The following is a 25,096-nucleotide window of genomic DNA, read 5'->3' on the forward strand; positions in this document are numbered from 1 at the left end:
AAGCATTTGGACCTCTATTTTGTATGGTTTCTACACTTAGATTAGGCTGCTCAGAAATGATAAAACTAGGTGACATATAAAATAAGTTGGACTTCATGTAAAAGCAATTAAGGGCTCAAGTTAGCCTCCACACTTAGACAACAAATGCACGCGAACAAATTTTCACATTAAACGTTAGACAATTTCAGGATTGAGGAAAATTAAAGCCATTAGGCCCTATAGACATGGTTTCTATGTTACCTGGATTTTGAATGTGCAGATAGTTTTGTATGCAAAGTATAATTTCTAAGTGACTACATAGTTGCCTACTAATTACAGGTTATAAGCGATTAAACCTATAGACATGCTATCTAGATGATTTACGCACTAATTGGTAGTGATAATAAAAGGAGATATTCAAATTACCCAGTTTGATCCTATAGGCATGCTTTCTAATAGCGGCATAGTTAAGCAATGAAACAGTGTTGAAAGTTCAATTTTAGCACTTAAAGCAAGATTTCTACGATTAGCGATTGAAACTGATTTTAGCTCCTATATGCATCCTAAATGAGCAATTATAACAACAACACATTAACCAATTAAACCCTATAGGAAGGATTTCTAAAATGCAGATTTGGTAGTAACATAAATTAACAGAACCCTATGGTCGTAGCACCTAATGAATATGTTGCATTGCACATTTAGACACTGGTCATTTTATTTTCTATAGGTATGACATCTAGCATGTAAAAATAGAATATGTTAAATGAATTAAATACCTATAGGCAGGTTAATTAACACACACAATAGCAGAACATGTTCGAGCAAAGTAAACACCTATAGGAAGGATTTCTACCCGTTTCATGTAAATATTAAAATAAACCCTTTTTCCCAATTTTACCAACACCCCAATTGTTATTACAACATTATTACAGGCCCAATGAATGAAATAAATTACAAAGTTAAGAAATAACTATATTGGACCTAAGACAGGCCCAAAGTATACTCAGCCCAGCCAGGCCTTCAATTGCATATCCTACAGGCTTCACCACAACCCAGAAGTCATAGCCAAAACCCAGTAGCCAGAGCTGATCAACAACCATTTACACAAACCAATTGGTTTATTCAATAGGTGAAAAGGGAGGGGAAGAGTTGAACAATTAGGACAAAGTGGCCCAAAGAACCTTAGACCCTAGTGTGTCAGAGTTCACAAGGGTCTCAAAATGGACCTCGAGCAGTGCTCACACTAGGAAGGTTGATAGAGAAGATTTAAGAGGGGCCTTGGCTTTCAGCCGGCCCAGAATTAGACTCATAACAAGAAACAATCAATGAAAAATAGTAATAGGTTTGGAAAAGCATTTGAAAACACTATAAGATAATCACATAATGAACTCAAGAAGCAAACTAACACATTGGGCAGGGTGACATAGGAAAAGAAGCAAAGAGCCTGGGATTGCAAAGTCAACAAGGAAGGGCATTAGACTAGTAAAAATAAGTAATGCAACCAGTGTAGAACTTAAAAGATCAGATTATACCATACTCTGGATTACACAGTATAATACAAACATGATTATATATCATAGAGGGCATCAGTCAAGGAGGATTAGTTTAAAGGATAACAGGTTGTTAGAGGTGCAGAATTGGACATGGCAAGAACACATAGAGTGGCAACCATAGTCTTAGGAGCATACTACACTTAGAGTAAAGGTCTTAAACAAGTTAAGGCATGCTAATAACATCAATTAATCACTAGAAGTTTAGAATTAGACAGAGAACATGGATTAAACCATATAATCAAGGCAGAACATTCGAATTATCAACAACACCAAACTAAACATGCTTCATTCTGTCTAAATTAACTAAGTTAGGTGCAAAGACATTATTAGGCTAGCAATTATAGGCAGAATCAGACATAAAGAGAGTCAAGGGAATACATTAAGTCAAGCAGTTTCAAAGAACATGCTAACATAAGAGAATAAACATTGCGAGAGTTTAGAAACTAACAAGTGATTGTTCAATAAACAAGAAAAGAACAGCAGTTAGGACCCAGAGTCTCAAATGTGTCAAGTTCCCAAGGGTTTCAAGAACCCAGGGCAGTGCTCACACCCAAGAGATAGTCAGAAAAGTAGAAATCTGATGGCCTTGGCTTTCAGCCGGCCAAGAGCCAAACAGAACAGAATAGTAAACAAATACAGAGTAGAAACCTCAATTTATAGTGAGAGTTTTTTAGTGACTTTTCGTCTGTCCAAAAAGGGGAAAGGGAATGGGTTTATATAGTGGTAAAAATTAGCACATAAGTAAGGAAATACAAATAATCAGATCATAAAAGGAAAGAAGAACACATAAATCAATTTAAAATCAAATTAGGAGAACAAGCCGGTAAACCCATGTTTTTTAGAAAAAATAAATATCAACGGAATATACACAGAAACGGTAGCATAGGACGAATATAGACACAAATAATAATCAAAATCATAGAATCGAACCAATTTTGGTTCGATTTGAAGAGATGTAAACCCTAGTTTTTTTTAGAAAAAATAAATATCAACTGGACATACACAGAAACGGTAGCATAGGACGAATATAGACACAAATAATACTCAAAATCAGAGAATCGAACAAATTTTGATTTGATTTGAAGAGATCTGTAAACCCTAGTTTTAGGGTAAGTAAGAATCAATAAAAAATGCACAAATTTTTGTACTCACAATAGAATAAAGGTTGAACATAGACAGAATAGCAGAAATATCAGTGATTTGAACCTATTTTGGTTCGAACTTGTGGAGTTCTGCTTGCCATGTTTAGGCAAGCAGTATAGGAGAGTAATCAATACCCGGAGGAGGTCATATATGGCAAGTAGTAGCCATAGAATCCCATATTAGACGGGATTATGAGAGGATTTAGGGGGGGGAAGGCTAGGGTTCTTAGGAGGGAGAAGGGAGGTGAGGGATATTAGGGCAGCGGACGGGGGAGAATGGGATTAGGGTTGGGGTTTGGGTTAGTTTAAAGGGGAGGGTTTGATATGGGCCGTTGATCTCAAAGATCAACGGCCACGATTAAAGAGTAGTTGGGTCGGGTTATTAGAAATGGGTCGCGACCGGGTTAGGGGTTGGGTTAATTTGGTTTGGGCTGGGGGTTGTTTGGGCTAGTGTATTAGGCTTTGGGCCTTTGTTTGGTCCGAAAATAAGTTCAAGAGTGGGCTAGTTTTTAAATACCCAATATTTTAGCAAAACATATATTATAAAAGTAATTAATAAATAACAAAAATATTACTTGTGCACTAAAATAATTAAAAATAATAACTTACATTTAAAAATATAAAAAGTTATTTTTTGCATAAATAATGTAATTATACATGAATATGGGCTATTATTGTAAAAATATGGAATTAGCCTAAAAAATGCAAATGTAATTATAAAAAATGCAGTAAATATTTAAAAACATACATGTTGGTGTAAATGATAAGTTTGGATGATTAAATCATCATAAAAATAATTTGAAGGATAATTATTGGATATTTATACAATAAAATGCAGAAAGAAATTGATTTAAAGCCTTTAAAAATTATGGAAAATTATGAAAAATGCTTGTATAGGTTTATAAACTAAATGATAATGCAAATATATTATTTTGAAAGTATATATATATTTTAAAAATATGAGGGAAAAAATTGGGTATCAACAGCAATCAAGCTAGAAACTACGAGAATACTATTTAAATCCAATCCCTCTGATTACGACTATACTATATTTGATTAGCGAGCATAATTTAAGTGTGTGTTTAGAGCTCGTCAAATGCAGGCATAACGGACAAAACAAGCACGTCCACAAATATATACAGCAAGACCACTATCTTCACACCGGCAAAAGTCGCCAAGCACAAACGCGTCAAGCTAATAACCACTTTTCTTCCTCATATTTAATCGTTGCTTTTCTTTGCATAAGGCTAAGCACTGCCCTCACTACATTGCATGAGTCTAAGAACTCCCTCCATTATTGCATAAGGCTAAACATTGCCTTCCTTTACATGAGACTAAACACTATCTCCATTACTTTGCATGAGGCTAAACACTGCCTCCATTATTGCATAAGGCTAAACATTGTCTTCCTTTGCATGAGACTAAGAACTGTCTCCATTACTTTGCATGAGGCTAAGCACTGCCTCTATTATTGTATAAGGCTAAACACTGCCTTCCTTTGCATGATACTAAGCACTATCTCCATTACTTTGCATGAGGCTAAACACCGCCTCCATTATTGCATAAGGCTAAATACTGCCTTCCTTTGCATAAGACTAAACACTGTTTCCATCACTTCGCATGAGGCTAAGCACTGCATCTATTACATCGTGTCACGGCCCAAACCGATGGGCCGTGATGAGTGCCCTGAGTCCTACCTGTCGAACACCCTTAAGCATGCGACTAAGATATAAGCATGAATAATATCCGCTGAATTACGAGAATAACATGCATGAGGAAAATATGTCCAAAAGACATATATACATATACATGCGGAATATAGTGGGCAAGCCGGCAAGGCTGCTATAGACAACTATATACCCAAAACTGAAAGCCCACAAGGCCACATACTATCCTACTATACAAAACTGTCTACAGACCTCTAATAGAAATATAACTGTACAAAGACGGGACTAAGCCACGTCATACCCATATATGTATACAAGCATATCGTACCAAAATCAAAAGCAGCTCCGGATCAAGTGGAGCACGCCAACTCTCACTGATCAAGGATCCTAAGAAGGGGGACCGTCAGCTTGCCTACCTTCACCTGCGGGCATGAAATGCAAGCCACGGGAAATAGGGCGTCAGTACGAATAATGTACTGAGTATGTAAGGCATGAAAATCGGTACATGAAATACATAGATGAAACATGGAGTAAAGAAATCCATCTGTAAGTCTGAATAACTTTGTGAATTCTGAAACATTTATAATGTCATGCACGTGCATATAAATGTCATGTCATGCATAGGTATAGGTGTACATAACATCATCAAGCCTCTGAGGACATCCCATAATATCGTCTCGGCCACTATGGGCATCATCATCAACATATACTAACTGATCAGGTGGTGGTGCGTATATAACGTCGTAACCTTTTCCCATATCTCATATACATATAAGTACACACATATACATATATATATATATATATATATATATATATATACGCGTATATAACGCCATCTGGTCATGGGTCAATGTACATGTATAAATGAATGAAGTGCATAAAAATATGTTACTAAGCTCAATATACCTTTCAGATAAACTTTATCAACTACGTATTTTTCTGGGACCCATGAACAGAAGATGTGATAATAAGATACATGGGAATTCAAGAACATAGGCACCTCTAATACTCCTATGAATAGAGTCATTTATGAAAGTTGTGCATTTACTCGTTTCGTTTATATCATATGGATCATGCCAAAAGAAAGGAGGGCTTAGCCTTAACATACCTGGAATAGAGAAAAATCCGTATGATATTCTTGGTCGAATTCTCGTTGAAGCAGAAATGTCACGTTCTAATTAAGGAGGATGATTCCTCTGTATAGTTAGCATCACCAAAACTTTTGCAGAAAATTAAGTAGAAGAGTACTACTCCCTTTTACAGTGTAGCTTACAAAAAGATAAAATGCAATGATTTGATTATCTAGGTTTGGACAATCCTATGGTGTGGATTCTAATTGTAGTGTTCTTTAATTATCAAGTACTGGCTAACGTTTTTGATCGTAAGAATGTCTAATATTTTGTTTGTAGGAATGGCTAATGTTTTGATTGTAGGAAGTGGTAACGTTCTTGTTATGAAGTGTTGTATCCAAAATACTTTTACAAGACTTGTTATTCAAAAAGTAAGAATGAAAAGTCTTCTAGTTATTAATAGGTGCCACCTAATCCAAAAATGAGTAAGTCATTCTTTTAATATGTGGCTTGCTGCCCACATTTTTCTTTTTGGGGGGGGGGGGGGGATCTCATCTTATAAATTTTATTAATTAATTAGGTAATGTCCCGTTAACCGATAATTTACCAATTACCCATATAATTAGAAATTATCTCAAACTACTTAAAATACTACTCATTTTTAATATACTTTACACATCATACTATCGTGGTCATATGGTATCCTGTATGGTACTAGTTCATAAATATCGGGTATTAGAGCTCGGACCGTATTTTATCCCAAATCGACAACCTTCAACGAAACTCATCTTTTTTAATTTGTGTATCCTATATCCTTCATGGCACTTACTTATTGCTTGTTATAAATAGCATAAATACGTTAACCTCAAGATAATCTTATCCCCGAGTCTACGTCGATTAACTGAAGATGAAACTTTAACGCACGAAACGCAAGATATAACATCATTCCCCCCTTAGAAACATTCGTCCTCGAATGTTTAACTCCCCGGGATCTATATAACTTTGGCAGAGTCACCTTTGTAACAACACTACTACCAACGCTTCCTGTAGAAACTCTATAATTCAACGCCACATAGGACCACAATCATCAATAATGACAATGGCCTCACACGACCAATGACAATAACTAACACAAGAATCCATACACGTACCTTAAGGTTGTGATGTCTCAGTCGGACCCTTCTCTGGAGGAGGAAATAAGTAGGGATATCTAGACTTCATGTCTTCCTTGGCCTCCCAAGTCATTTATTCCACATTGTTGTTTCTCCAAAGTACTTTCTCCGAAGCTACGTCTTTAGTTCTCAATCTCCGAACCTGTCTGTCTAATATAGCAATGGGAGTTTCTTCATATGATAGCTGCTCTGTGACCTGAACGTCATCAACTGACACAACTCTGGAAGGATCTCTGATGCATTTACGGAGCATGGACACATGAAAGACTGGATGTATAGACTCCAAGTCCGAAGGCAAGTCTAACTTATATGCTACCTAGCCTACCTTGTGTATGATCCTATATGGTCTATTGTACCGAGGGCTAAGTTTTCCCCTTTTTCCGAATCTCATAACACCTTTATCGGTGATACCTTTAGGAATACCCAATCATCAACCTGAAATTCCAAGTCTCGCCGTCGATTTTTCGCATAAGACTTCTGACGGCTTTGAGCTGCTAATAGCCTTTCCTGTATAAGCTTAATTTTCTTGATTGCTTGTTGTACCAATTCTGGTCCTACTAACATAGTTTCCCCAACATCGAACAACCCTATATGCGACCTACACTTCCGTCCGTAAAGAGCTCCGTATGGAGCCATCTGAATACTTGAATGGTAGCTATTATTATATGCGAACTCAATAAACGGCAGATGATCATCCCAGCTACCCTTGAAGTCTATCACACAAGCTCGTAACATATCCTCAAGTGTCTGAATAGTACGCTCAGCTTGTCCGTCTGTCTGGGGATGAAATATTATACTAAGACTTACCTGAGTCCCTAATCCTTTTTGGAAGGACCTCCAGAAGTTAGCTGTAAATTGAGCTCCTCGATCCGAGATAATAGGGACAGGGACACCATGTAGTCGTACTATCTCCTTAATATAAAACCTTGCATAATCCTCTGCGGAATATGTAGTCCTAACGGGCAGAAAATTGACTTTGTAAGCCTATCAACAATCACCCATATCGAATCGAACTTACGCTGGGTACGAGGTAAGCCTACGATGAAATCCATATTGATTACTTCCCATTTCCAAGCCGGAATCTCCATAGCCTGTAATACTCCACCGGGTTTTTTATGCTCAATCTTAACCTGCTGACAGTTAGGACACTGAGCAACAAACTCCGCTATATCCTTTTTCATTCCGTCCCACCAATATACTTCCCTGATATCATGATATATCTTTGTTTCTCCTGGATGGATAGAATAACGAGAATAGTGAGTTTCTCCCATAACCTGCTGACGCAGCCCTGCAACATTAGGGACACATAATCGTCCTCGATATCTGAGGACCCCATCTTTTGTAATCTCAAACGGTGTCTTCTCCTTATGAGGGGTGGTATCCCTATAATGAACTAACATAGGATCCTCGTACTGGCGTTCCTTTACTTCAGTTACTAGAGAGGATGTTGCCGTATCCTGAATAGTAATTCCAATATCACCTAAGTCCAGTAATCGAACTCCAAGGCTAGCTAGCTGATGAATCTCATGGGCTATTCCCCTCTTTTCTGGTTGTAAATATGACAGGCTACCCATAGATCTACGGTAAAACTTGTTGGAGCATCCAAAAATTATAAGCCCAAACTTGAAATAATACGTTAAAGGATAAAACTATGAAAAAACTTAAGAAATATTTATAAACTACACTACAATAAATATTTTTATGTATTAAATATATTTAAAACTTCTATACATATAATGTCGGGTTGGTTTCGTTTCGGTTTGACTTTTTTTAGTTAATACCAAACCAAACTAAATATGGTCGGATTTTTTTTCCAACACCAAACCAAATCAAACCAACCCATAATCGGATTTTTTTTTCTCGGTTTGACTCGAATTATCGGGTTGGTACGGTTTGTCGGTTTCATTTGTCCACCCCTAATACACAGTGACAAAAACGAGATTGTCAAGCTTACACTTAACATAAATGAGTTGTCTATTTGAGTGAAAAGCTAAAGTGCAAGTGAAATTTACATTTGAAACTTAATAAGACTACTTATGAAGTTACCTTTTTATGTATATCAGAATAATCATGCCATTGATTATTGTAATTTCGATGAATAATAATAATTTTTCAAACATACAATTTACATTAAACAAATGCCTTTATTAAGACTACTTATGAAGTTACCTTTTTATATGTATTAGAATAATCTTGCCATTGATTATTATAATTTCACTGAATAATAATAAATTTTCTATGCCTAACTAAAATCATATTTTAATTATTTAATTAATTGTATTCCACTGAAAAAAGAAACACATATTTTCGTAATTAGTATCTTTTTCTATGCCTAACTAAAAACATCTACAAGTCAATGTTTTCAAATATAAGTCATAAATTTGTATTGTTTTAATGTTGTTACTTGAAAATTCAATGAACCCGCTCTTTGTCATGTTTACCTGCTCTCATTTTCAAACTTTGACTCCTTAAAGAAAGAAAGAAAGAATATTTTTTGAATTAAAAAGGAAAAAAGAAATAAACAATATTATAAAAAGGCTAAAAATAAAACCAAAGACTCTTCCTTCTCTCCTTGTTGTAGAGAGGAGAATATTTCTGTTACTTTAAGATATGTTAATTCCCTGAAATCTCCTTAAATTCTAATAACTTTTCTGTGGAATTTTCCACTGATATCTTGGAATCTAATTCCTGTACCGATTCCACCTCTTGAAATAAAATCTTTTGATTGGTTCTTTTAAAAGATAATGATTTTTGGTTGGGAGTTTTTGTCTTATAATTTTCCTAGAATATCTTAGGTATCATATTTTTCTTAAATTTATTTTCTCAGAGTTCACTTGAAATTTATTTGAGTCAATCTTTTGATTGAAATAAGAGGTTTTACTGTTACAAGTCTTTGTTTCTGATTAGAATTTTTATCAAACACTCAATTTTTAGTTTCTGGGTATAATCAAAAGTCAGATAAAGATTGAATTTTTACTATCTGGATGTTATAAAAATTTAATCTTTTTATTTGGGTTTTTAATTAGAATTTGTTTCCAAGGGTTCTTTAATCCCAGTTATGACCAAGATTAGTGGGACACTTAATAAATGGAGGGATTATTTTCAGACAGCAAATTCAGATATATTCAATGTAATTGAGTATGCTGTAATGGTGGCAGCTGTAGATTATCCAAAAGAATTCAAATTGAGAAGAGATAGAATTGCTGAGTTGCTTTTCACATGTAAAGTAATAAGGTGTTTTGGTTGTGACAAGGTTGAATTAGCAGTACCAAATGCTACTAATGATGATGAGAAGTTTAAAACTGAGTTTGTTAGTGAATTTGGAGCTTGTGATGTTAAAGAAAACAAAAGTAGTAGAGGTGATGATCAGATTGGAATGAATGTGAATCAGATTAGCAATTATAGCTATGGTGAAGCTGAGGCATTGACTGATGAGATAGAAGAAGAGTCTAAAACTGTTGGGGAGGTCCTACGGATCAAAGAGATCATCGATAACTTTCACGTTGAGGTTCATTTTTTGATTCACTTCAGTTGTACTATTTTGCTATTCTTGTTTTGTACTTAGGTTATAAGTTTTTCTCTGGTGTTTTTAGACCTAATGAAGTAAGAATTTTTGCTATTGTGCATGATTGTGGTTTGTCTAATAAAACTTGTGATGATTCTGATATAAGAAGGTCTGTAAAACAATGTGGAAGCCTTCTGATTACGATACTCAGTTTTAGTTTTGTATCTTCGTATTTTTGCTTCGGTTTTATAGCTGGTGTGATTGCTGCTGCCCTTCCTTTTATCTTTCCTAAGCCGAGGGTCTTGCGGAAACAGCCTCTCTGCCTTCTTGTAGGTAGGGGTAAGGTCTGCGTACATACTACAATTCCCAAACCCCACTTGTGGGATTACACTGGGTCTGTTGTTGTTGTTGTTGTTGTAAACCAATGTGGAAATTTCATGCTTTTTAGTTTCATTTATATTTTTCCCAAATTGAACAGGTCTGTTGCTTTATGTAGCTATGAATATTTTGTGATAGTACTAAATTGGTGTTGCTGACATTTGTAGTTTTACTGTCTTGATTGATGAAACTACTAGTTTTAGCTTTTTTTGATTATAGGGTTTTGATTGTGTGATGCTTTTTTGACAGTCCGATTCAGATATATATGAGTGCTTAAGGAGGCTTCAACTGATGGCTTTGTCTGTGGAGACTCTCAAGGTTTGATCTTTTCTGCTGTACACACTTGATCAGAAATTTGTTTCAGTAGTACTACTTACTTTAATCTGACTAGTCATCAGAATTTTTTGATCAGCAATTCATACTCAACGCATTTATTTTATATTAGGCCACAGAGATTGGGAAGTCCGTTAATGCTCTCAGAAAGCACAGCTCAAATAATATTCGGCATCTGGCCAGGACATTGGTCGAGTATGGAACTCTTGCTTTCTTGCTGTTGAACTACGAAATAAACCCTAAAATGATTGCCAATATGTGTTGTGTTGTAGAAAAGGAAAATTCCAATTGAATCCGCGAACGTGGTTGCTGTAATCTGCTTTGGGAAATACTTTCAGATTCGTGTTATTAAATGGAGTATCTCATTTTGCCCTAGATTTGAACATTAATTCTCTCCCAAAAATGAACATGAGAATTTTGTCATCTGGCGGCTCTTACAGCTCACTTTGCTGATTATAGCTTCGAGCCGTGTTTCCTTTTTAAGGTTTGGCACATTTTTGTCGCTTGTTCTTTCGTTTGATCATCGTATCTTCTTCTATTAAGTTACATAATAGTTTGGATATCACAGATAGTGATGACAGTCCTTACCTTATCTGTGCAGTGTTTAACAAACTACTACTTCTATATTGAGTAATTCTTTATTTATCCAAAGCAGAAGATTGTAACTAATCTCACCCCTTAGCAGTCAACCACTACTTCTGCTGTTTGATGTCTCTACTTCTGTGTTCTGATTGTTGTTATGTATGGATTTGATAGGTTGCTGTTTAGAAATAATAATTGTTCCTATACAGTGAATTAAACTAGAAAAAGCTTAGTACTTATGTTGATTCATTTTTCATGGACACAGGGACTGGAAGATTATGGTAGAGGCGTGGGTGAATGCTACAACAGCCTTTACAGGTTCTTGTTATTTCTGGCCCTCCTTCAAAATTTAGTTTCTGTAGTCTTTGTTTGCAGTCATTATTGAAGTCTAATGACGTGAGTTGCAAACTATTGGTACAGAGAACACCCCTGAGTCTATGAAAGCGTCTGTTGTTGATGAAGAGGAGGAAGGACTTCCTTCCCCGCCCTTGGACGACTTAGCTTTCATTTCTACTCAGACCACTTCAATGGAGTTTTCACAAGTATGCCTAGCATCTTCCCTCTTTTATACTACAAAATCTTTTATTCTTGCCTCCAGGATTGACACCGACTTGTTTTCCTCATTCCTGATGGATGAAGTTCTTTGATGGCATGGATGACGATGGAAGTGAGTAGAGTTTTTTTCCTTATAATTTTAACTGTAGCTTTTGCCATTCGGTTCTTTTTCTGAATTCTACAGTTATAGATGTATATTAATCTGATTGAGGATTTTACTTTCAGATATTCGAAACAGCGGGGAATTCAACAAGAGCCATGAAAATGGCAGAAAGGACAATCCTGTCCGGAAGCAGCAGTTTGCCGAGAGCGTCACTGCTGCTCCAAAGGAAAGGAAGGTTGAGAAACCAAAGAAACAAACATTAGTTGTCAAACCAAATAAACCTTTCGGATTTGATTCTGGGCCTGGAAGACCGATAAAGCCAACATTTGAACGGAAGCTCAACAATGATGAAATGAAACTCCTGCAGAAATCTGACAAAGGCACAATTCGACAGAGGCATGTGCCTAATCAACAAAATGTGAGTATTTGAAAGGAAGTCAGCCTGTAGTTCATGTAGAGCTTTGATCTCCTACTAACTGTGCATAATTTCGTTGTACTAGAGATTGAAATGCCCGGATGAGGATGCAGATCGTGTGAAACTTGAGGCGACAAAGAGAAAGCTCCAGGAGCGGTACCAAGAAGCTGAAAAGGGTTAGTTTTATTTCAAATTTGTCGCTACTTTAAATGCTGATAGATGTATAATCTTCTTTTTCGTTTCTCATAAAGATAGAAATTAAATGACTGATGCACTGCAAGATCTGATAATAATCTGATGGTATTTCATTATTGTCCTTCAGCCAAGAGGCAGCGGACAATACAGATTATGGAGTTGAATGACATCCATAAGCAGGGTCTCCGCAAGCAAGGTCCTGGTCATAAAAATTTCCATGTGAGACCTGGTAACCATAATAGGCATTGGGCAAATGGGCATCGCTGAATCATTTTTCAACTGACATGGTTTGAATGAAACTTAAAGTTTTTTCCACCTTTGCCAGTCAATCTTGTGGCAGAACACCAGTGACAACTTGGGTTACTGATTTCAACTAGTTACTCAACATATAGTGGATCTCATCTAGTGGACCTCTATTGGGGCATTCATTTTGAAATGTCGTCCAAGTTAGGGAATGTTTAAGTAGACATTTTCCTGAAACTATAGAACAAGGTTTGGCACCTTTGGTCTGAATTTCTTCATCTGCTGGCAGGACCTCATTTGTGCCCCAATTTTTGGTCACCATTTCTTGAACATTAATCGTCCTTTTGTTTCATAGAAATGCACTGACTGGCAATTTGCACAGAATAAGTGCATTTCTCATGAAGTTGGACCTTTTTGTATACAGATCATTCAAATATAAGGGAATACAAAAATTGGTTATACATTAAGTCCTTGAGGACTTATGCAGCTATAACATATTTTGTTCTATCAAGCAATTTGTGTGGCTCTTAATTCATGCATGCTTTGTGTTGACGTAAATGGTGTTGAATAGTGCTTTAAGGCATCCCTTTCCCTGGATTATAGTTATGTTTGAATTAGGGGGGGAATGACACTATATAGCCGCTTTCAAAATAATAGCAAAAAAAATGTATATTTTTTGTATATATATACATTCTATATTTTATATACAAAAATTATATAAATTTTATATACTTTTTCGGCTATTTAACGTATATAATTTCTGGCGCGGACTAGAAGTGATAATAACCGTAATATTGGGGGGCGAATTAAGGAAGTCTCCTTTGTTCAACATGTAATTGTTATCAACATTTGTTTTCTACCATATATAATCCGCCACCATGTTCTACTACTTTCTCCCATGTGGCATTTGGTTCAAAAAGTGGAAAATAGTCTGCAGTATAACTTTTCTTTCTTGTTTTTTGCAGATACAGATTTTTTCTTTGGTTGAACATTATTTATTTTAAATCAAACAAGTTTATAATTTAAAAAAGAAACATAAGAAAACACATTTATTGCATCTTATAAACTTGATCACTGTAGAGATGGTAGCTCAAAACTCGAAATTTAAATAAGCTCAGGCTAATATTAGTTTGTTTTCATGCATCAGCATTGTAGAATTCACATGGGAGCTCTATTAATGCTGTAAACAATTGCTTTAGTAACTACTTAAGGTACTTCAATAACAAATGTGAAAAGTATGAAAATTGCTTTTTTAATCAAAGTAAGTAAAGCTTTGAATTATGGTCTAGTTGAATTATAATGGGTTATTATCACTTTTAGCCCGCGCCAGAAACTATTTACATTCGTTAGACGAAAAAGTGTATAAAATTTGTATAATTTTGTATATAAGATATAGAATATATATATATATATATATATTTTCGACTATTATTTTGAGAGCGGTTATACGGTATCATTTTTTCCTCATATTTTGGTATATATATATAATATATATAATATATATTTTTTCGACTATTATTTTGAGAGCGGTTATACGGTATCATTTTTTCCTCATATTTTGGTATTACCTATCCAACGGTACTAACCTTCGAACACCTCATTTCACTTGTTTAAGGCCCAAACCCCCAAAAAAAAAAAAATAGAGCTTAGAAGATGGGATATTTGCATCTATACCTAGTTTTTAGGTCATCTTTTAACTTATACCCGTTTTGTAAAAAAAAATTACAAGTGTACCCACTTTTCGCGTAACTTCAGACATACGGGCCTGAAGTAGCAAAAATTTATGTCTGAAGTTTGAACTTCAGAATATTTTGCCTGAAGTTTGGCCCGACTTGCAAAGGCAATCACGCAAACTTTAATTCATAGTGCAATGGCAAACTTCAGTTCAATAAAACTACAACATATTTTGGCTGAAATTTTTGTTTACTAATTGCTGAGCTTCAACATTCCAGGAGCTGAAGTTTTTGTTTTGTAATTGCTGAACTTCAGCATTCTAGGAGCTGAAGTTTGTTTTGTAATTGCTGAACTTCAGCATTCTAGAAGCTGAAGTTTTTGTTTATATTTGCTGAACTTTATTCTTAGAGCTGAAGTTCTAAACAACAATGAATTTAATAGATCATGATTAGCAGCGATTGATGATGTTCATTTCAAAGATTAAAGAATGAAAAATATTTTCGACATGAAAACAAGTTACTACAGATAAATTAGAACCAAAAACTAATGTGCCTGTAAAGCTAAAATATCTAAGAAGTTAAATTATTGTGAATAAGACCAAACTGAACATAATGGGACAAGCAGATATATATGAATCATCAGGTTAGAACGCATAACAATATTTCAAGCTTCAACATTCAGAAAACGAAGGAGGAGAAGGATGAGGAGAAAGAGGTCTGAAATTGTTTAAAAAGTGGATACAAATTAAAACTTTTTAAAAAAGTGAGTATAGGTTAAATAGGGACGACCAAATAGGGCGCCCGTACAATTTTTACTAGCAGATGCCTCCCTTAGTCGTAAAAGAGTAAGATAACCATTTTGAGCTAAAAAGTTGTGAGAATTGAGAACAGTACCAGTTTTAAGTTATGAGCTGTGAGCTAATCTTATTAGCTTATATATATATGATACTTTGAGTTTAAGTACACTTACTTGATAGCACGCATGTCTCATTAAAAGTCAATATAACTTCTGCCAATGGCTTTGAGTAAGGTTCTGCTTGCTAAGCCAAAGGACTTATCCCTTTATTTATGTATTTCAGATTCTAGAGTTGATATAGCACCGAAATCTGAGTTGCATTTGTTAGCTGATTATTTTGCATCTTGATGAACCACACATGTCTTTCTGTGGGAATCGTTCTACTTTATCTTACTTTTGGTTGTTGTGTGATACTATTATGGGTTTTCCGGTTCTTTCCCATTAGATAAAAAGACTTACCTCCTTCCGGCAAGCTTCAATCATCAACAACTGTGCTTTCTTTGAAATCCAACACCAAACGATTCGAATCTAGTCAAATATAACTCAATAAAGTCAAATAAAGCTACATGAATTAATTCTAAATAAAAAAATTTAATCTTTAATCAAATCCTCAAAAATCAACTCGGGCCCACATGATCAAAATTCGAGTCTAGGTGTAGATCTCGACTACCAATAACCCCACAAGTCTAGATAAGTGACTAGATTTTAAAATCGAGTCCAAATCAATACTGAAATCCCCAAATTATACTCTCTTAAATTATAAACAAAACCCCCAAATTTCTCTTTAAAATTTCATGATTAAAGTGTAGAAATCAATGGGGAAATGAGATATATTATCAAAATCAAGTAGAAATCACTTACACTTAAAATTATAGTAAAAATCTCTTCCAAAATCGCCTCTTCCCGAGTTCTAAAACTCAAAATAGTGAAAAAATAAGCTAAAACTCGAAACGTAACCTCCTGTCATGCATCCTCGCACTTGTGCAAAATTAGCTGCAGGTGCGACACCACTTTTGCGGCAAAAACCTTACTCGAGTTTTCATCGCATATGCGACCAAATTTGCGCAGAAGCGAAATCGCAAGCGCGACCAAAATTACTGCAAATGTGACCCCCACCAGACCAGATACTCCTCCAAGGCGCGCCCACCACAGATGCAAACCTTCCATCGCAGGTGCGACTTCACACCTGCGCACCTTCATTCAGAGGTGCGATGCACCAAATATCAGCAATACGAAACAACTCCAAGTGGTCCGAAACCACCTCATAACACATCCGAGGCCCCCGGGACCCCGTCCAATCATTCCAACAAGTCTAAATACTCCCTACAAAATTGTCCCAAGTCTTTAAACATCAAAAACAACAACAAAACCAAGAATCGAAGATCAAATCCATCTCTTAACTTTTAAACATTCCAACTTTGCCGAACGCGTCCAAATCATACTAAGACATTCCGAATTACAACCAAACTTTGCATATAATTTTCTATCGACCACTAGGACTATACAAGGTCTCAAAACCACAATCGGGGTCTGATAACACTAAAGTCAACTTTCGGTGAAAACTATAAAATTCTTTAAATTGCCAACTTTCGATAAATAGAGTCAAAATCTTCTAGGAATATCGAAAACCAAATCCAAACATACGCCCAAGTCCAAAATCCCCATACAAACCTATTGAAATCCTCAATTCGTGATTCTGAGGTTGTTCACTCAAAAGTCAAGCATGGTCAACTCTTCTAACTTTTCAAATTGAGAATTATTCTTCCATATCAACCGAATCAAAACCAACCATAAATCAATGTTTCAAACCATTGAACGGAATGTTAAAGTTCAAAATGACTTGTCGGGTCGTTACATTTACCTCCTTTATATATTGATGTGAATTTGGCCATGACCTCTGAAGGATAGTTGTATTCGCCGTAGTTTAATTTCCAATGGTTCAAACGATTTATCATTTGGGCATTTTAAGCAATGTTATGATCAATTTGCCAAAAGTTTGATGTGTAAAAATGTATAGTCACTTAAGGCCTAAAGCGCCAAATCTAGTGTCGTGGTGTTGGAGACCAAAGTTCTTGAGTTTTGACTGTAAACCTTGTAACGTCAAAATTGAAGTCATAGTATTGGTCGCTGAAAGAGCGAACTTTGAACTAATCTTCAATAGAGTAATTTAAAACGCTTGTATTTGACGAGAGTTTTTATTCAACCATTTCAAGACTCATGCATGAGGGCACATTGGGTGACAGTTGAGTGCTCTTTAACTCAAAGTGAAAGGTTATGAATTCATCCCATAACTCGATATGAAGTAAATGTAAATGTACTGCTACGGTTTGTTATTGTATTTGAGTTGGACTCTTCCAACAAGCTATTATTAGTTATTGTATTTGAGTTGGACTCTTCCAACAAGATTAAGTAGATATCTGTAGGAATACTACTTGTACTTTGTATCACTATATAGAGATAAATAACAACCCATAAAGGGGAAATCCTTCGATTTATTCCGGAAACAGATGATTAATCATCTGCTTCTCACGTTCCGTGAATAGTCGGGACATTGAGGAATATCCAGAAAGGCATTTCGGGAATCGTGGGATGAAACCAATCCGGAATATGAACCATAAAAGAAAATACCTATTAAACCGATTACAAGAATACCTGCTACAGTACCTATTATCCTGTTGGAAAACGTTTCAGGCTAATAGAAGAGAAAAATATTTGAAAGAGAAAAGCAATAAATTGCACAAGACAAGACAAGACAAGATTTACGTGGTTCAGCAATTTTGCCTACTCCACGGTCACACAAAAAATAACTCTTTATTAATTGAAGAGAAGAAGAAAAAGTTGAGGGATGATTTGTAAATGAAAATGCATACCCATTTTATAGGCATTTGAATGTCCTACCGAGGTAAGCGCTTACATCATAGGAATGCCGATGTAAGCGCTTACATCATACGAATGCTGATGTAAGCGCTTACATCATACGAATGTTGATGTAAGCGCTTACATCATAAGTTCATCTCTTTTTTATTTTTTTTTCTTTTGTTTTGTCTACTTTTCTTTATTTCACATACAACAACAGGCTTGCTACTATCAATCTCCCCCTCAAACTTATGTTACATCAAGAAAGAAATTTAAAAAAAAATTGCTATTCTCTAGTGGCGCCTTCATGCTATCAGTCTTGAAGGCTAACTGAGGCAGTGCACAACCTCAGTTTGTCAATACCGATAACTTTAGTCAAGATGTCTGACGGGTTCTTTGATCCTGGTATCTTCTGCAGGGAAAGAATTTCTTCACTTATCAACTCTCGGATACGATGATACCTCAACTGGATATGCTTCGATTTTGCATGAAACACTGGATTCTTGGCAAGATGAATTGCACTCTGGCTATCGCTGAAAAGCTCACAATTGTCCTGCTCTTTACTTAGCTCTTTAAGAAAATTCTTAAGCCAAATCATCTTTTTTCCAGCTTTTGAGATTTTCATGTACTCTGCTTCAGTGGTAGATAGAGCAACACATTTCTGAAGTCTGGACATCCAGCTAACAACAGTACCACCCAAGGTGAATACGTAGCCTGTGGTACTTTTTCCACTATCTAGATCGCTTCCTAAATTTGTATCAGCAAAACCCTATAAGATAATATTGCTCATTTTAAAAGAAAGTGTCATACCTGAGGTGCCTTTGAGATATCGCAATATCCATTTTACACCTTCCCAATGCTCCTTTCCTGGATTTGACATGTATCTACTGACAACTCCAACTGTATGGGCTATGTCAGGTCTAGTGCAAACCATAGCATACATCAAACTTCCTACTGCTGAAGCATATGGAACTTTAGACATGTAATTCCTTTCTTCATCTGTCTTAGGTGCTTGGTCCTTCGACAGATTAAGATGGCTTCCGAGTGGAGTGCTTCTGGTCTTTGCATCATGAAGACTGAACCTGCTTAGTACCTTCTGTATGTACTTTTCCTGAGACAATTTTAAGGTTCCTTCAGACCTATTTCTGCTAATCCTCATCCCAAGTTTGCTTAGCTGGTCCTAAGTCTTTCATTTCAAACTCCTCCGCCAGTTGTTGCTTAACCCTGTTGATCTCATTTATGCTAGATCCTGCAATTAGCATATCATCAACGTACAACAGTAAATTGATATAGGATTTATCAAGATTTTTGATATAACAACAATGGTCCATCTCACATCGTGCGAAACCATTATTATGCATGAATCCATCAAATTTCTTGTACCATTGTCGGGGTACTTATTTCAAACCATACAAACTCTTCTGCAACTTACACACAAGGTTTTCTTTACCAGAAACTTGAAAACCTTCAGGTTACTTCATGTAGATGTCTTCTTCAAGGTAACCATGCAAGAAAGCAGTTTTAACATCTAGCTGCTCCAAATGTAAATTTTCTGCAGCTATGATACTTAGCACCAACATGATAGTAGTTAATTTGACTACAGGAGAGAAGATCTCGGTGTAGTCAATCCCTTCCTTCTACTGAAAGCCTTTTACTACTAATCGTGCTTTGTATCTCTTCTTACCATCATGCTTTTCCTTGACCCTGTACACACACTTATTTTTCAATGCCTTCTTTCCTTTTGGTAATTCTGTGTTATGACCCGGAATTTTCACCGTCGGGACAGTGATAGCGCCTAATATTTTTCTTGCTAGGCAAGCCAACGTTAGAGAATCATTAAATCAAATCCTTATTCTCATTCAGTAAATAATAATAATTAGCTAAGATGAAATATAATAAATATGGAATAATATAAAAACTGTATTAATTACTACCACCTGGATCTAGAGTCACAATTCACGAGCATTCTAGGATTTACTACAAGTAATAGTCTGACAGAAATACAACCATCTGAATGAAAGAAGCAGTAGAACAAAAAAGATGGACGGGGACTTCAAGGTCTGTGAACGCCGACAGATCTACCTTGAGTCTCTGGATAGCGATCCAATAGTAAAATCTCGATCAGCCTGAGCCGGTACCAAAATCTGCACAGATAGTGCAGAGTGCAGTATCAGTACAACCGACCCCATGTACTGGTAAGTGTCGAGCCTAACCTCAACGAAGTACTGACGAGGCTAAGGCAAGGCACTTAAAAATCAACCTGTACAATTTAACAGTGCATATACAAATAACAGTAATGAAGATCTAGAAAGGAAATATCGGGAGGGGAAAACATGCTGGGGAAATACAAAATGAATAGCAACAGCAGAATGAGAACTGGAACAATCAATATACTATATATCAATAAGAGCACGAATACAGTAAAGGAAAAATACACGGCATCACCCTTCGTGCTTTTACTCTCAATCTCACCATAAAATCAATAGAAACGGCACGGCATCACCCTTCGTGCTTTTACACTCACAATATGGCACGACATCACCCTTCGTGCTTTAACACTCACAATATGGCACGGCATCACCCTTCGTGCATTAACACTCACAATATGGTACGGCATCACCTTTCGTGCATTAACACTCTCCCTTACCATAATGCAATGCATGAATAACAACAGGGAGATAGAATAACAAGTACGAGCCTTACTTCAACACTTGGCTCCACAATATCAATCTTAACTTTTAAATAAATACTCAATTATCACCAGAGAATCCGTAAATATGATAAGAACGATCAATTTAACAACACTAGTCTAAACATGTAACAATTAGGCATAGGAAAGCGACAATATAAGAAAAATGGGAGAAACAGGAAAAACAGATAAATTGGCGGCGCATAAGTACTCGTCACCTCATATGTACGCCGTTCACATGAATTTCACATAACAAATAGTCCGAGGTTCCTAACTTTCTCAAGTCAAAGTTAGACACAACACTTACCTTGCTCTAATGACCAATTAATTCTCAATCACAGCTTTTCCTCTAGAATTCACCTCCAAACCACTTGTATCTATTCAAAAATGACTCTATAATATCAAATATTGCTAAAGGAATCAATTATATTGCATAAATTAAATTTTCCAAATTTTTCTCCAAAAAGTCGAAAATCGACCCCGGGCCTGCTTGGTCAAAACCCGAGGTTCGGACCAAAATTCATTTACCCATTCACCCCCGAGCTTGGATATATAATTGGTTTTGGAATCCGACCTCACTTACCAACCCCTAATGCACATTTACGTTCGCGAAGAAGAAAATTCCAGCTGACCAGTTTACTTCTTCGCGTTCGCAAGAGTACCTTCGCGAACGCAAAGAAGGATATGCCAGAACACCTACTGCAGAAAAAAACTAGATTTTCCAAAGTCCAAACATCCCGTGGCCTATCCGAAACTTACCTGAGCCCTCGGAGCTCCAAACCAAACATGCACACAAGTCTAAAAGCATCATATGAACCTGCTCGCACGATCAAATCGCCAAAATAACACCTAGAACTACGAATTTAGCACTAAATCAAATGAAATTTTAAAAAATATTTTAGAATTCCTATCTTCTCAACTGGACGTCTGAATCACATCAAATCAACTCCGTTTCTTATCAAATTTCACAGACAAGTCTTAAATATTATAATGAACCTGTACCGGGCTCCAAAACCAAAATACGGACCCGGTACTAAAAATACCAAACATCAATCAATTCTTAAAAATAATTAATTTTCAGATTTTTAAATTTTCGTCAAAAATTCATAACTCGAGCTAAAGACCTCCGAATTCGATTCCGGGCATACGCCCAGGTCCCATAATTCGATACGGACCCACCGGGACTATCAAAATACAGATCCGAGCCCGTTTACCAAAGATGTTGACCGAAGTCAACTAAAATCATCTTTTAAGGCAAAAATTCTTATTTTCATAAATTTTCAACATAAAAGTTTTCGGAAACACGCCCGGACTGCGCACGTAAATCGATGAGGGTAAAAATAAGATTTTTAGGGCTTAAGCATACAGAATCGAGTTCTAAAATATAAGATGACCTTCTAGGTCATCACATTCTGTAAGTATCCATGTTTTATTCTTTTGAAGAGAATTCATCTCTTCTTTCATGGCTAGCTTCCACTTATCAGAGCTTATCACCTGCATTGCTTCAACAAAATGCTCTGGTTCTCCAACATCAGTCAGAAGTAAATACTGGAGAGGGAGAGAGTTAACCTATCTGGAGAATTCATGACTCTTTTAGATCTTCTTAATGTAGGTTCAGGATTAACTGATCCCGAATTTGATTCAAGTCCTGACTCCAGATTTGGTTCTCCATCTGATTTTATCTCTGGTTCTGGTTCTGATTCTGATCCAGATTCGGCTTCTGGTTCGGCATCTTCAATTTCAGATCCACTTGTAGTCTCTCTAGCCACTTCATTTTCTGAGATTTCTTCAAACTCAACTGTTTCAGATGTCTGTCTACTGGTATTAGTTGGTTCTACTTCAAGCTTGTCTTAATACATCACATTTTCATTAAATGTGATATTCCTGTGTCTTAGGATCTTTCTATTCTGATCATCCCAAAATCGATAACCAAAATTATCATCACCATAGCCAATAAAGAAACATTTCTTGGCCTTAGGATCAATCTTATCTCTATTATTATAGTTTACATGCACATAAGCAACACAACTAAAAATTTTCAGATGTGAGAGAGTTACCTCCTTTCCTGTCCATACCTCCTCAGGAATTTCAAAATCCAGCGGTACAGAGGGTCCCATGTTTATGAGGTAAGCTGTCGTGTTAACAGCTTCAGCCCAAAAATACTTTGGCAATCCAGAATGTATTCTCATACTTCTGGCTCGTTCATTCAGAGTTTTGTTCATCCTCTCAGCAACGCCATTTTGTTCCGGTGTTCCAGGAACTGTCATTATCATTTTGATCCCATTCGCAGAGCAGAATTCTTTAAACTCCTAACTATCATACTCTCCTCCATTGTCAGACTTCAGACATTTTAACTTTAGACTTGTCTGATTTTCAACTTCAGCTTTCCATCTTTTAAAGGTAACAAACACATCAGATTTATTTTTCAGAAAATAAACCCATACCTTTCTTGTGGAATCATCAATGAACGAGACATAATAGCGTGAGCCTCCTAGAGAAGTTACAGGTGCTGGTCCCCATACATCTGTATGCACTAGTTCCAGCTTCTCTTTCTTTGGCGTCCTTCCCACCTTTGAGAAACTAACTCTCTTTTGTTTCGAGTAAATGCAATCTTCACACAAACCTAATTCAACATGCTTTAGGTTTGACAACTTTTCTTTGGATGTCAACAACTTTATTCCCTTCTCACTCATATGCCCGAGCCTCCGGTGCCACAATGTTATATCACGACCATGATCAACTGTTGCTATAGTATCTCGATGTATTGCAGTTGCATACAGTGTTCCCTTCTTGAATTCTCGCGCCACAACCAAATTTCCTTTGGTTATCTTCCACGATTTGTTACTGAATGTTGTTGTATATCCTTCACTGTCAATCTGACCCAAAGATATCAGATTTTTCTTGAGTCCAGGAACATGTTGGACATTTTGCAATTTCCATAACATGTCTTGTGAAGTCTTTATATGAACTTCAACTTTCCCTACAATGTATAGAGGTTCGCCGTCTGCTAGATAAACTTTCCCAAATTTTCTAGTAATATAATTATGCTATAATTCTTTGCATGATGTAGAGTGAAAGGATGCACCTGAGTCGAGAATCCAAGATTCGATTGGACTGTCTGCACAACAAATTAGTGCATCACCGACTTGTTCAGCAATTGCATTTACTGAATTATCATCCTTGTATTGATCGTTCTTCTTCTTCTTTGGCTCTCTACACTGACTACTGTAGTGACCCTTTTTATCGCAATTCTAACACGTAATATCTTTGCGATTTTTGGATTGCCCTCTTCTCCTTGACTTTGATCTGCTATGACTTTGTCCTTTTTGGATGCTTCTCCCCCTGCTTTCGATATTAAAAGAAGATCCTGGGGAATCACTTAATTCTTTTCGGCGAATATCTTCGCTTAGAACCAAGTCTCTAATATCATCCAATTTGAGTTTGGTACTTCCCGATGAACTGCTAACTGCAGTTACTATTGCAGACCAACTCTCCTGTAGAGATGATAGTAGAATCAACACCCTGACTTCGTCGTCGAATGTTATATTAACATAACTCAACTGAGTTAATATTACATTAAACTCATTGATATATTCCGTAACAGATCCACCTTCTGTCATCTTTAAGTTGAACAATTGATGCATCAAATAGACTTTATTTGAAGCAGATGGCTTCTCGTACATATTTGATAACGCCTTCATCAGACCTGCAGTGGTCTTCTCGTTAATGATGTTAAACGCCACATTTCGTGTCAGCGTCAAACAAATCACACCAAGAGCTTGGCGATCTAATAGATCCCAATCCGCTTTGGCCATATTCTCTGGTTTTACCTCGGTTAGAGGTAAGTGTAATTTTTTCTGGTACAAATAATCCTCTATTTGCATTTTTCAGAACCCAAAATCTTTGCCATTGAACTTGTCAATCTTAACCTTCCCTTCGTCCGATGCCATTTTTCACAAAAATATTTTATGTGAATAGTGTCTGTGAATAGTAACGATTATCAATAATGTCGCACTATTTTTGTGAATAGTACCTGCACCACTACCGTACTTTCTACTAGAATTACACTATCTGTGCTCTGATACCAGTTGTTGGGAAATATGTCAGGCTAATAGAAGGGAAAAATATTTGAAAGAGAAGCAATAAATTGCACAAGACAAGATTTACGTGGTTCGGCAATTTTG

At 36.2% G+C, this 25,096-nt stretch overlaps 1 protein-coding gene across 1 annotated transcript; it reads left to right on the forward strand.

Moving 5' to 3' along the window:
• Positions 1–9,152: 9,152 nt before the first annotated feature.
• On the forward strand, positions 9,153–13,413 carry LOC104101515 (probable mediator of RNA polymerase II transcription subunit 26b). The gene is made up of 9 exons (XM_009608973.4): positions 9,153–10,097; positions 10,722–10,790; positions 10,918–11,000; positions 11,653–11,705; positions 11,808–11,929; positions 12,027–12,054; positions 12,168–12,463; positions 12,546–12,636; positions 12,783–13,413. Exons 1-9 carry the CDS (start codon positions 9,648–9,650, stop codon positions 12,920–12,922), a joined length of 1,332 nt encoding a protein of 443 aa, XP_009607268.1. The 5' UTR covers positions 9,153–9,647; the 3' UTR covers positions 12,923–13,413.
• Positions 13,414–25,096: the final 11,683 nt, after the last annotated feature.

The sequence above is a fragment of the Nicotiana tomentosiformis genome, chromosome 12 (genome assembly GCF_000390325.3).
Source record: "Nicotiana tomentosiformis chromosome 12, ASM39032v3, whole genome shotgun sequence".
Taxonomy (NCBI): Eukaryota; Viridiplantae; Streptophyta; class Magnoliopsida; order Solanales; family Solanaceae; genus Nicotiana; species Nicotiana tomentosiformis.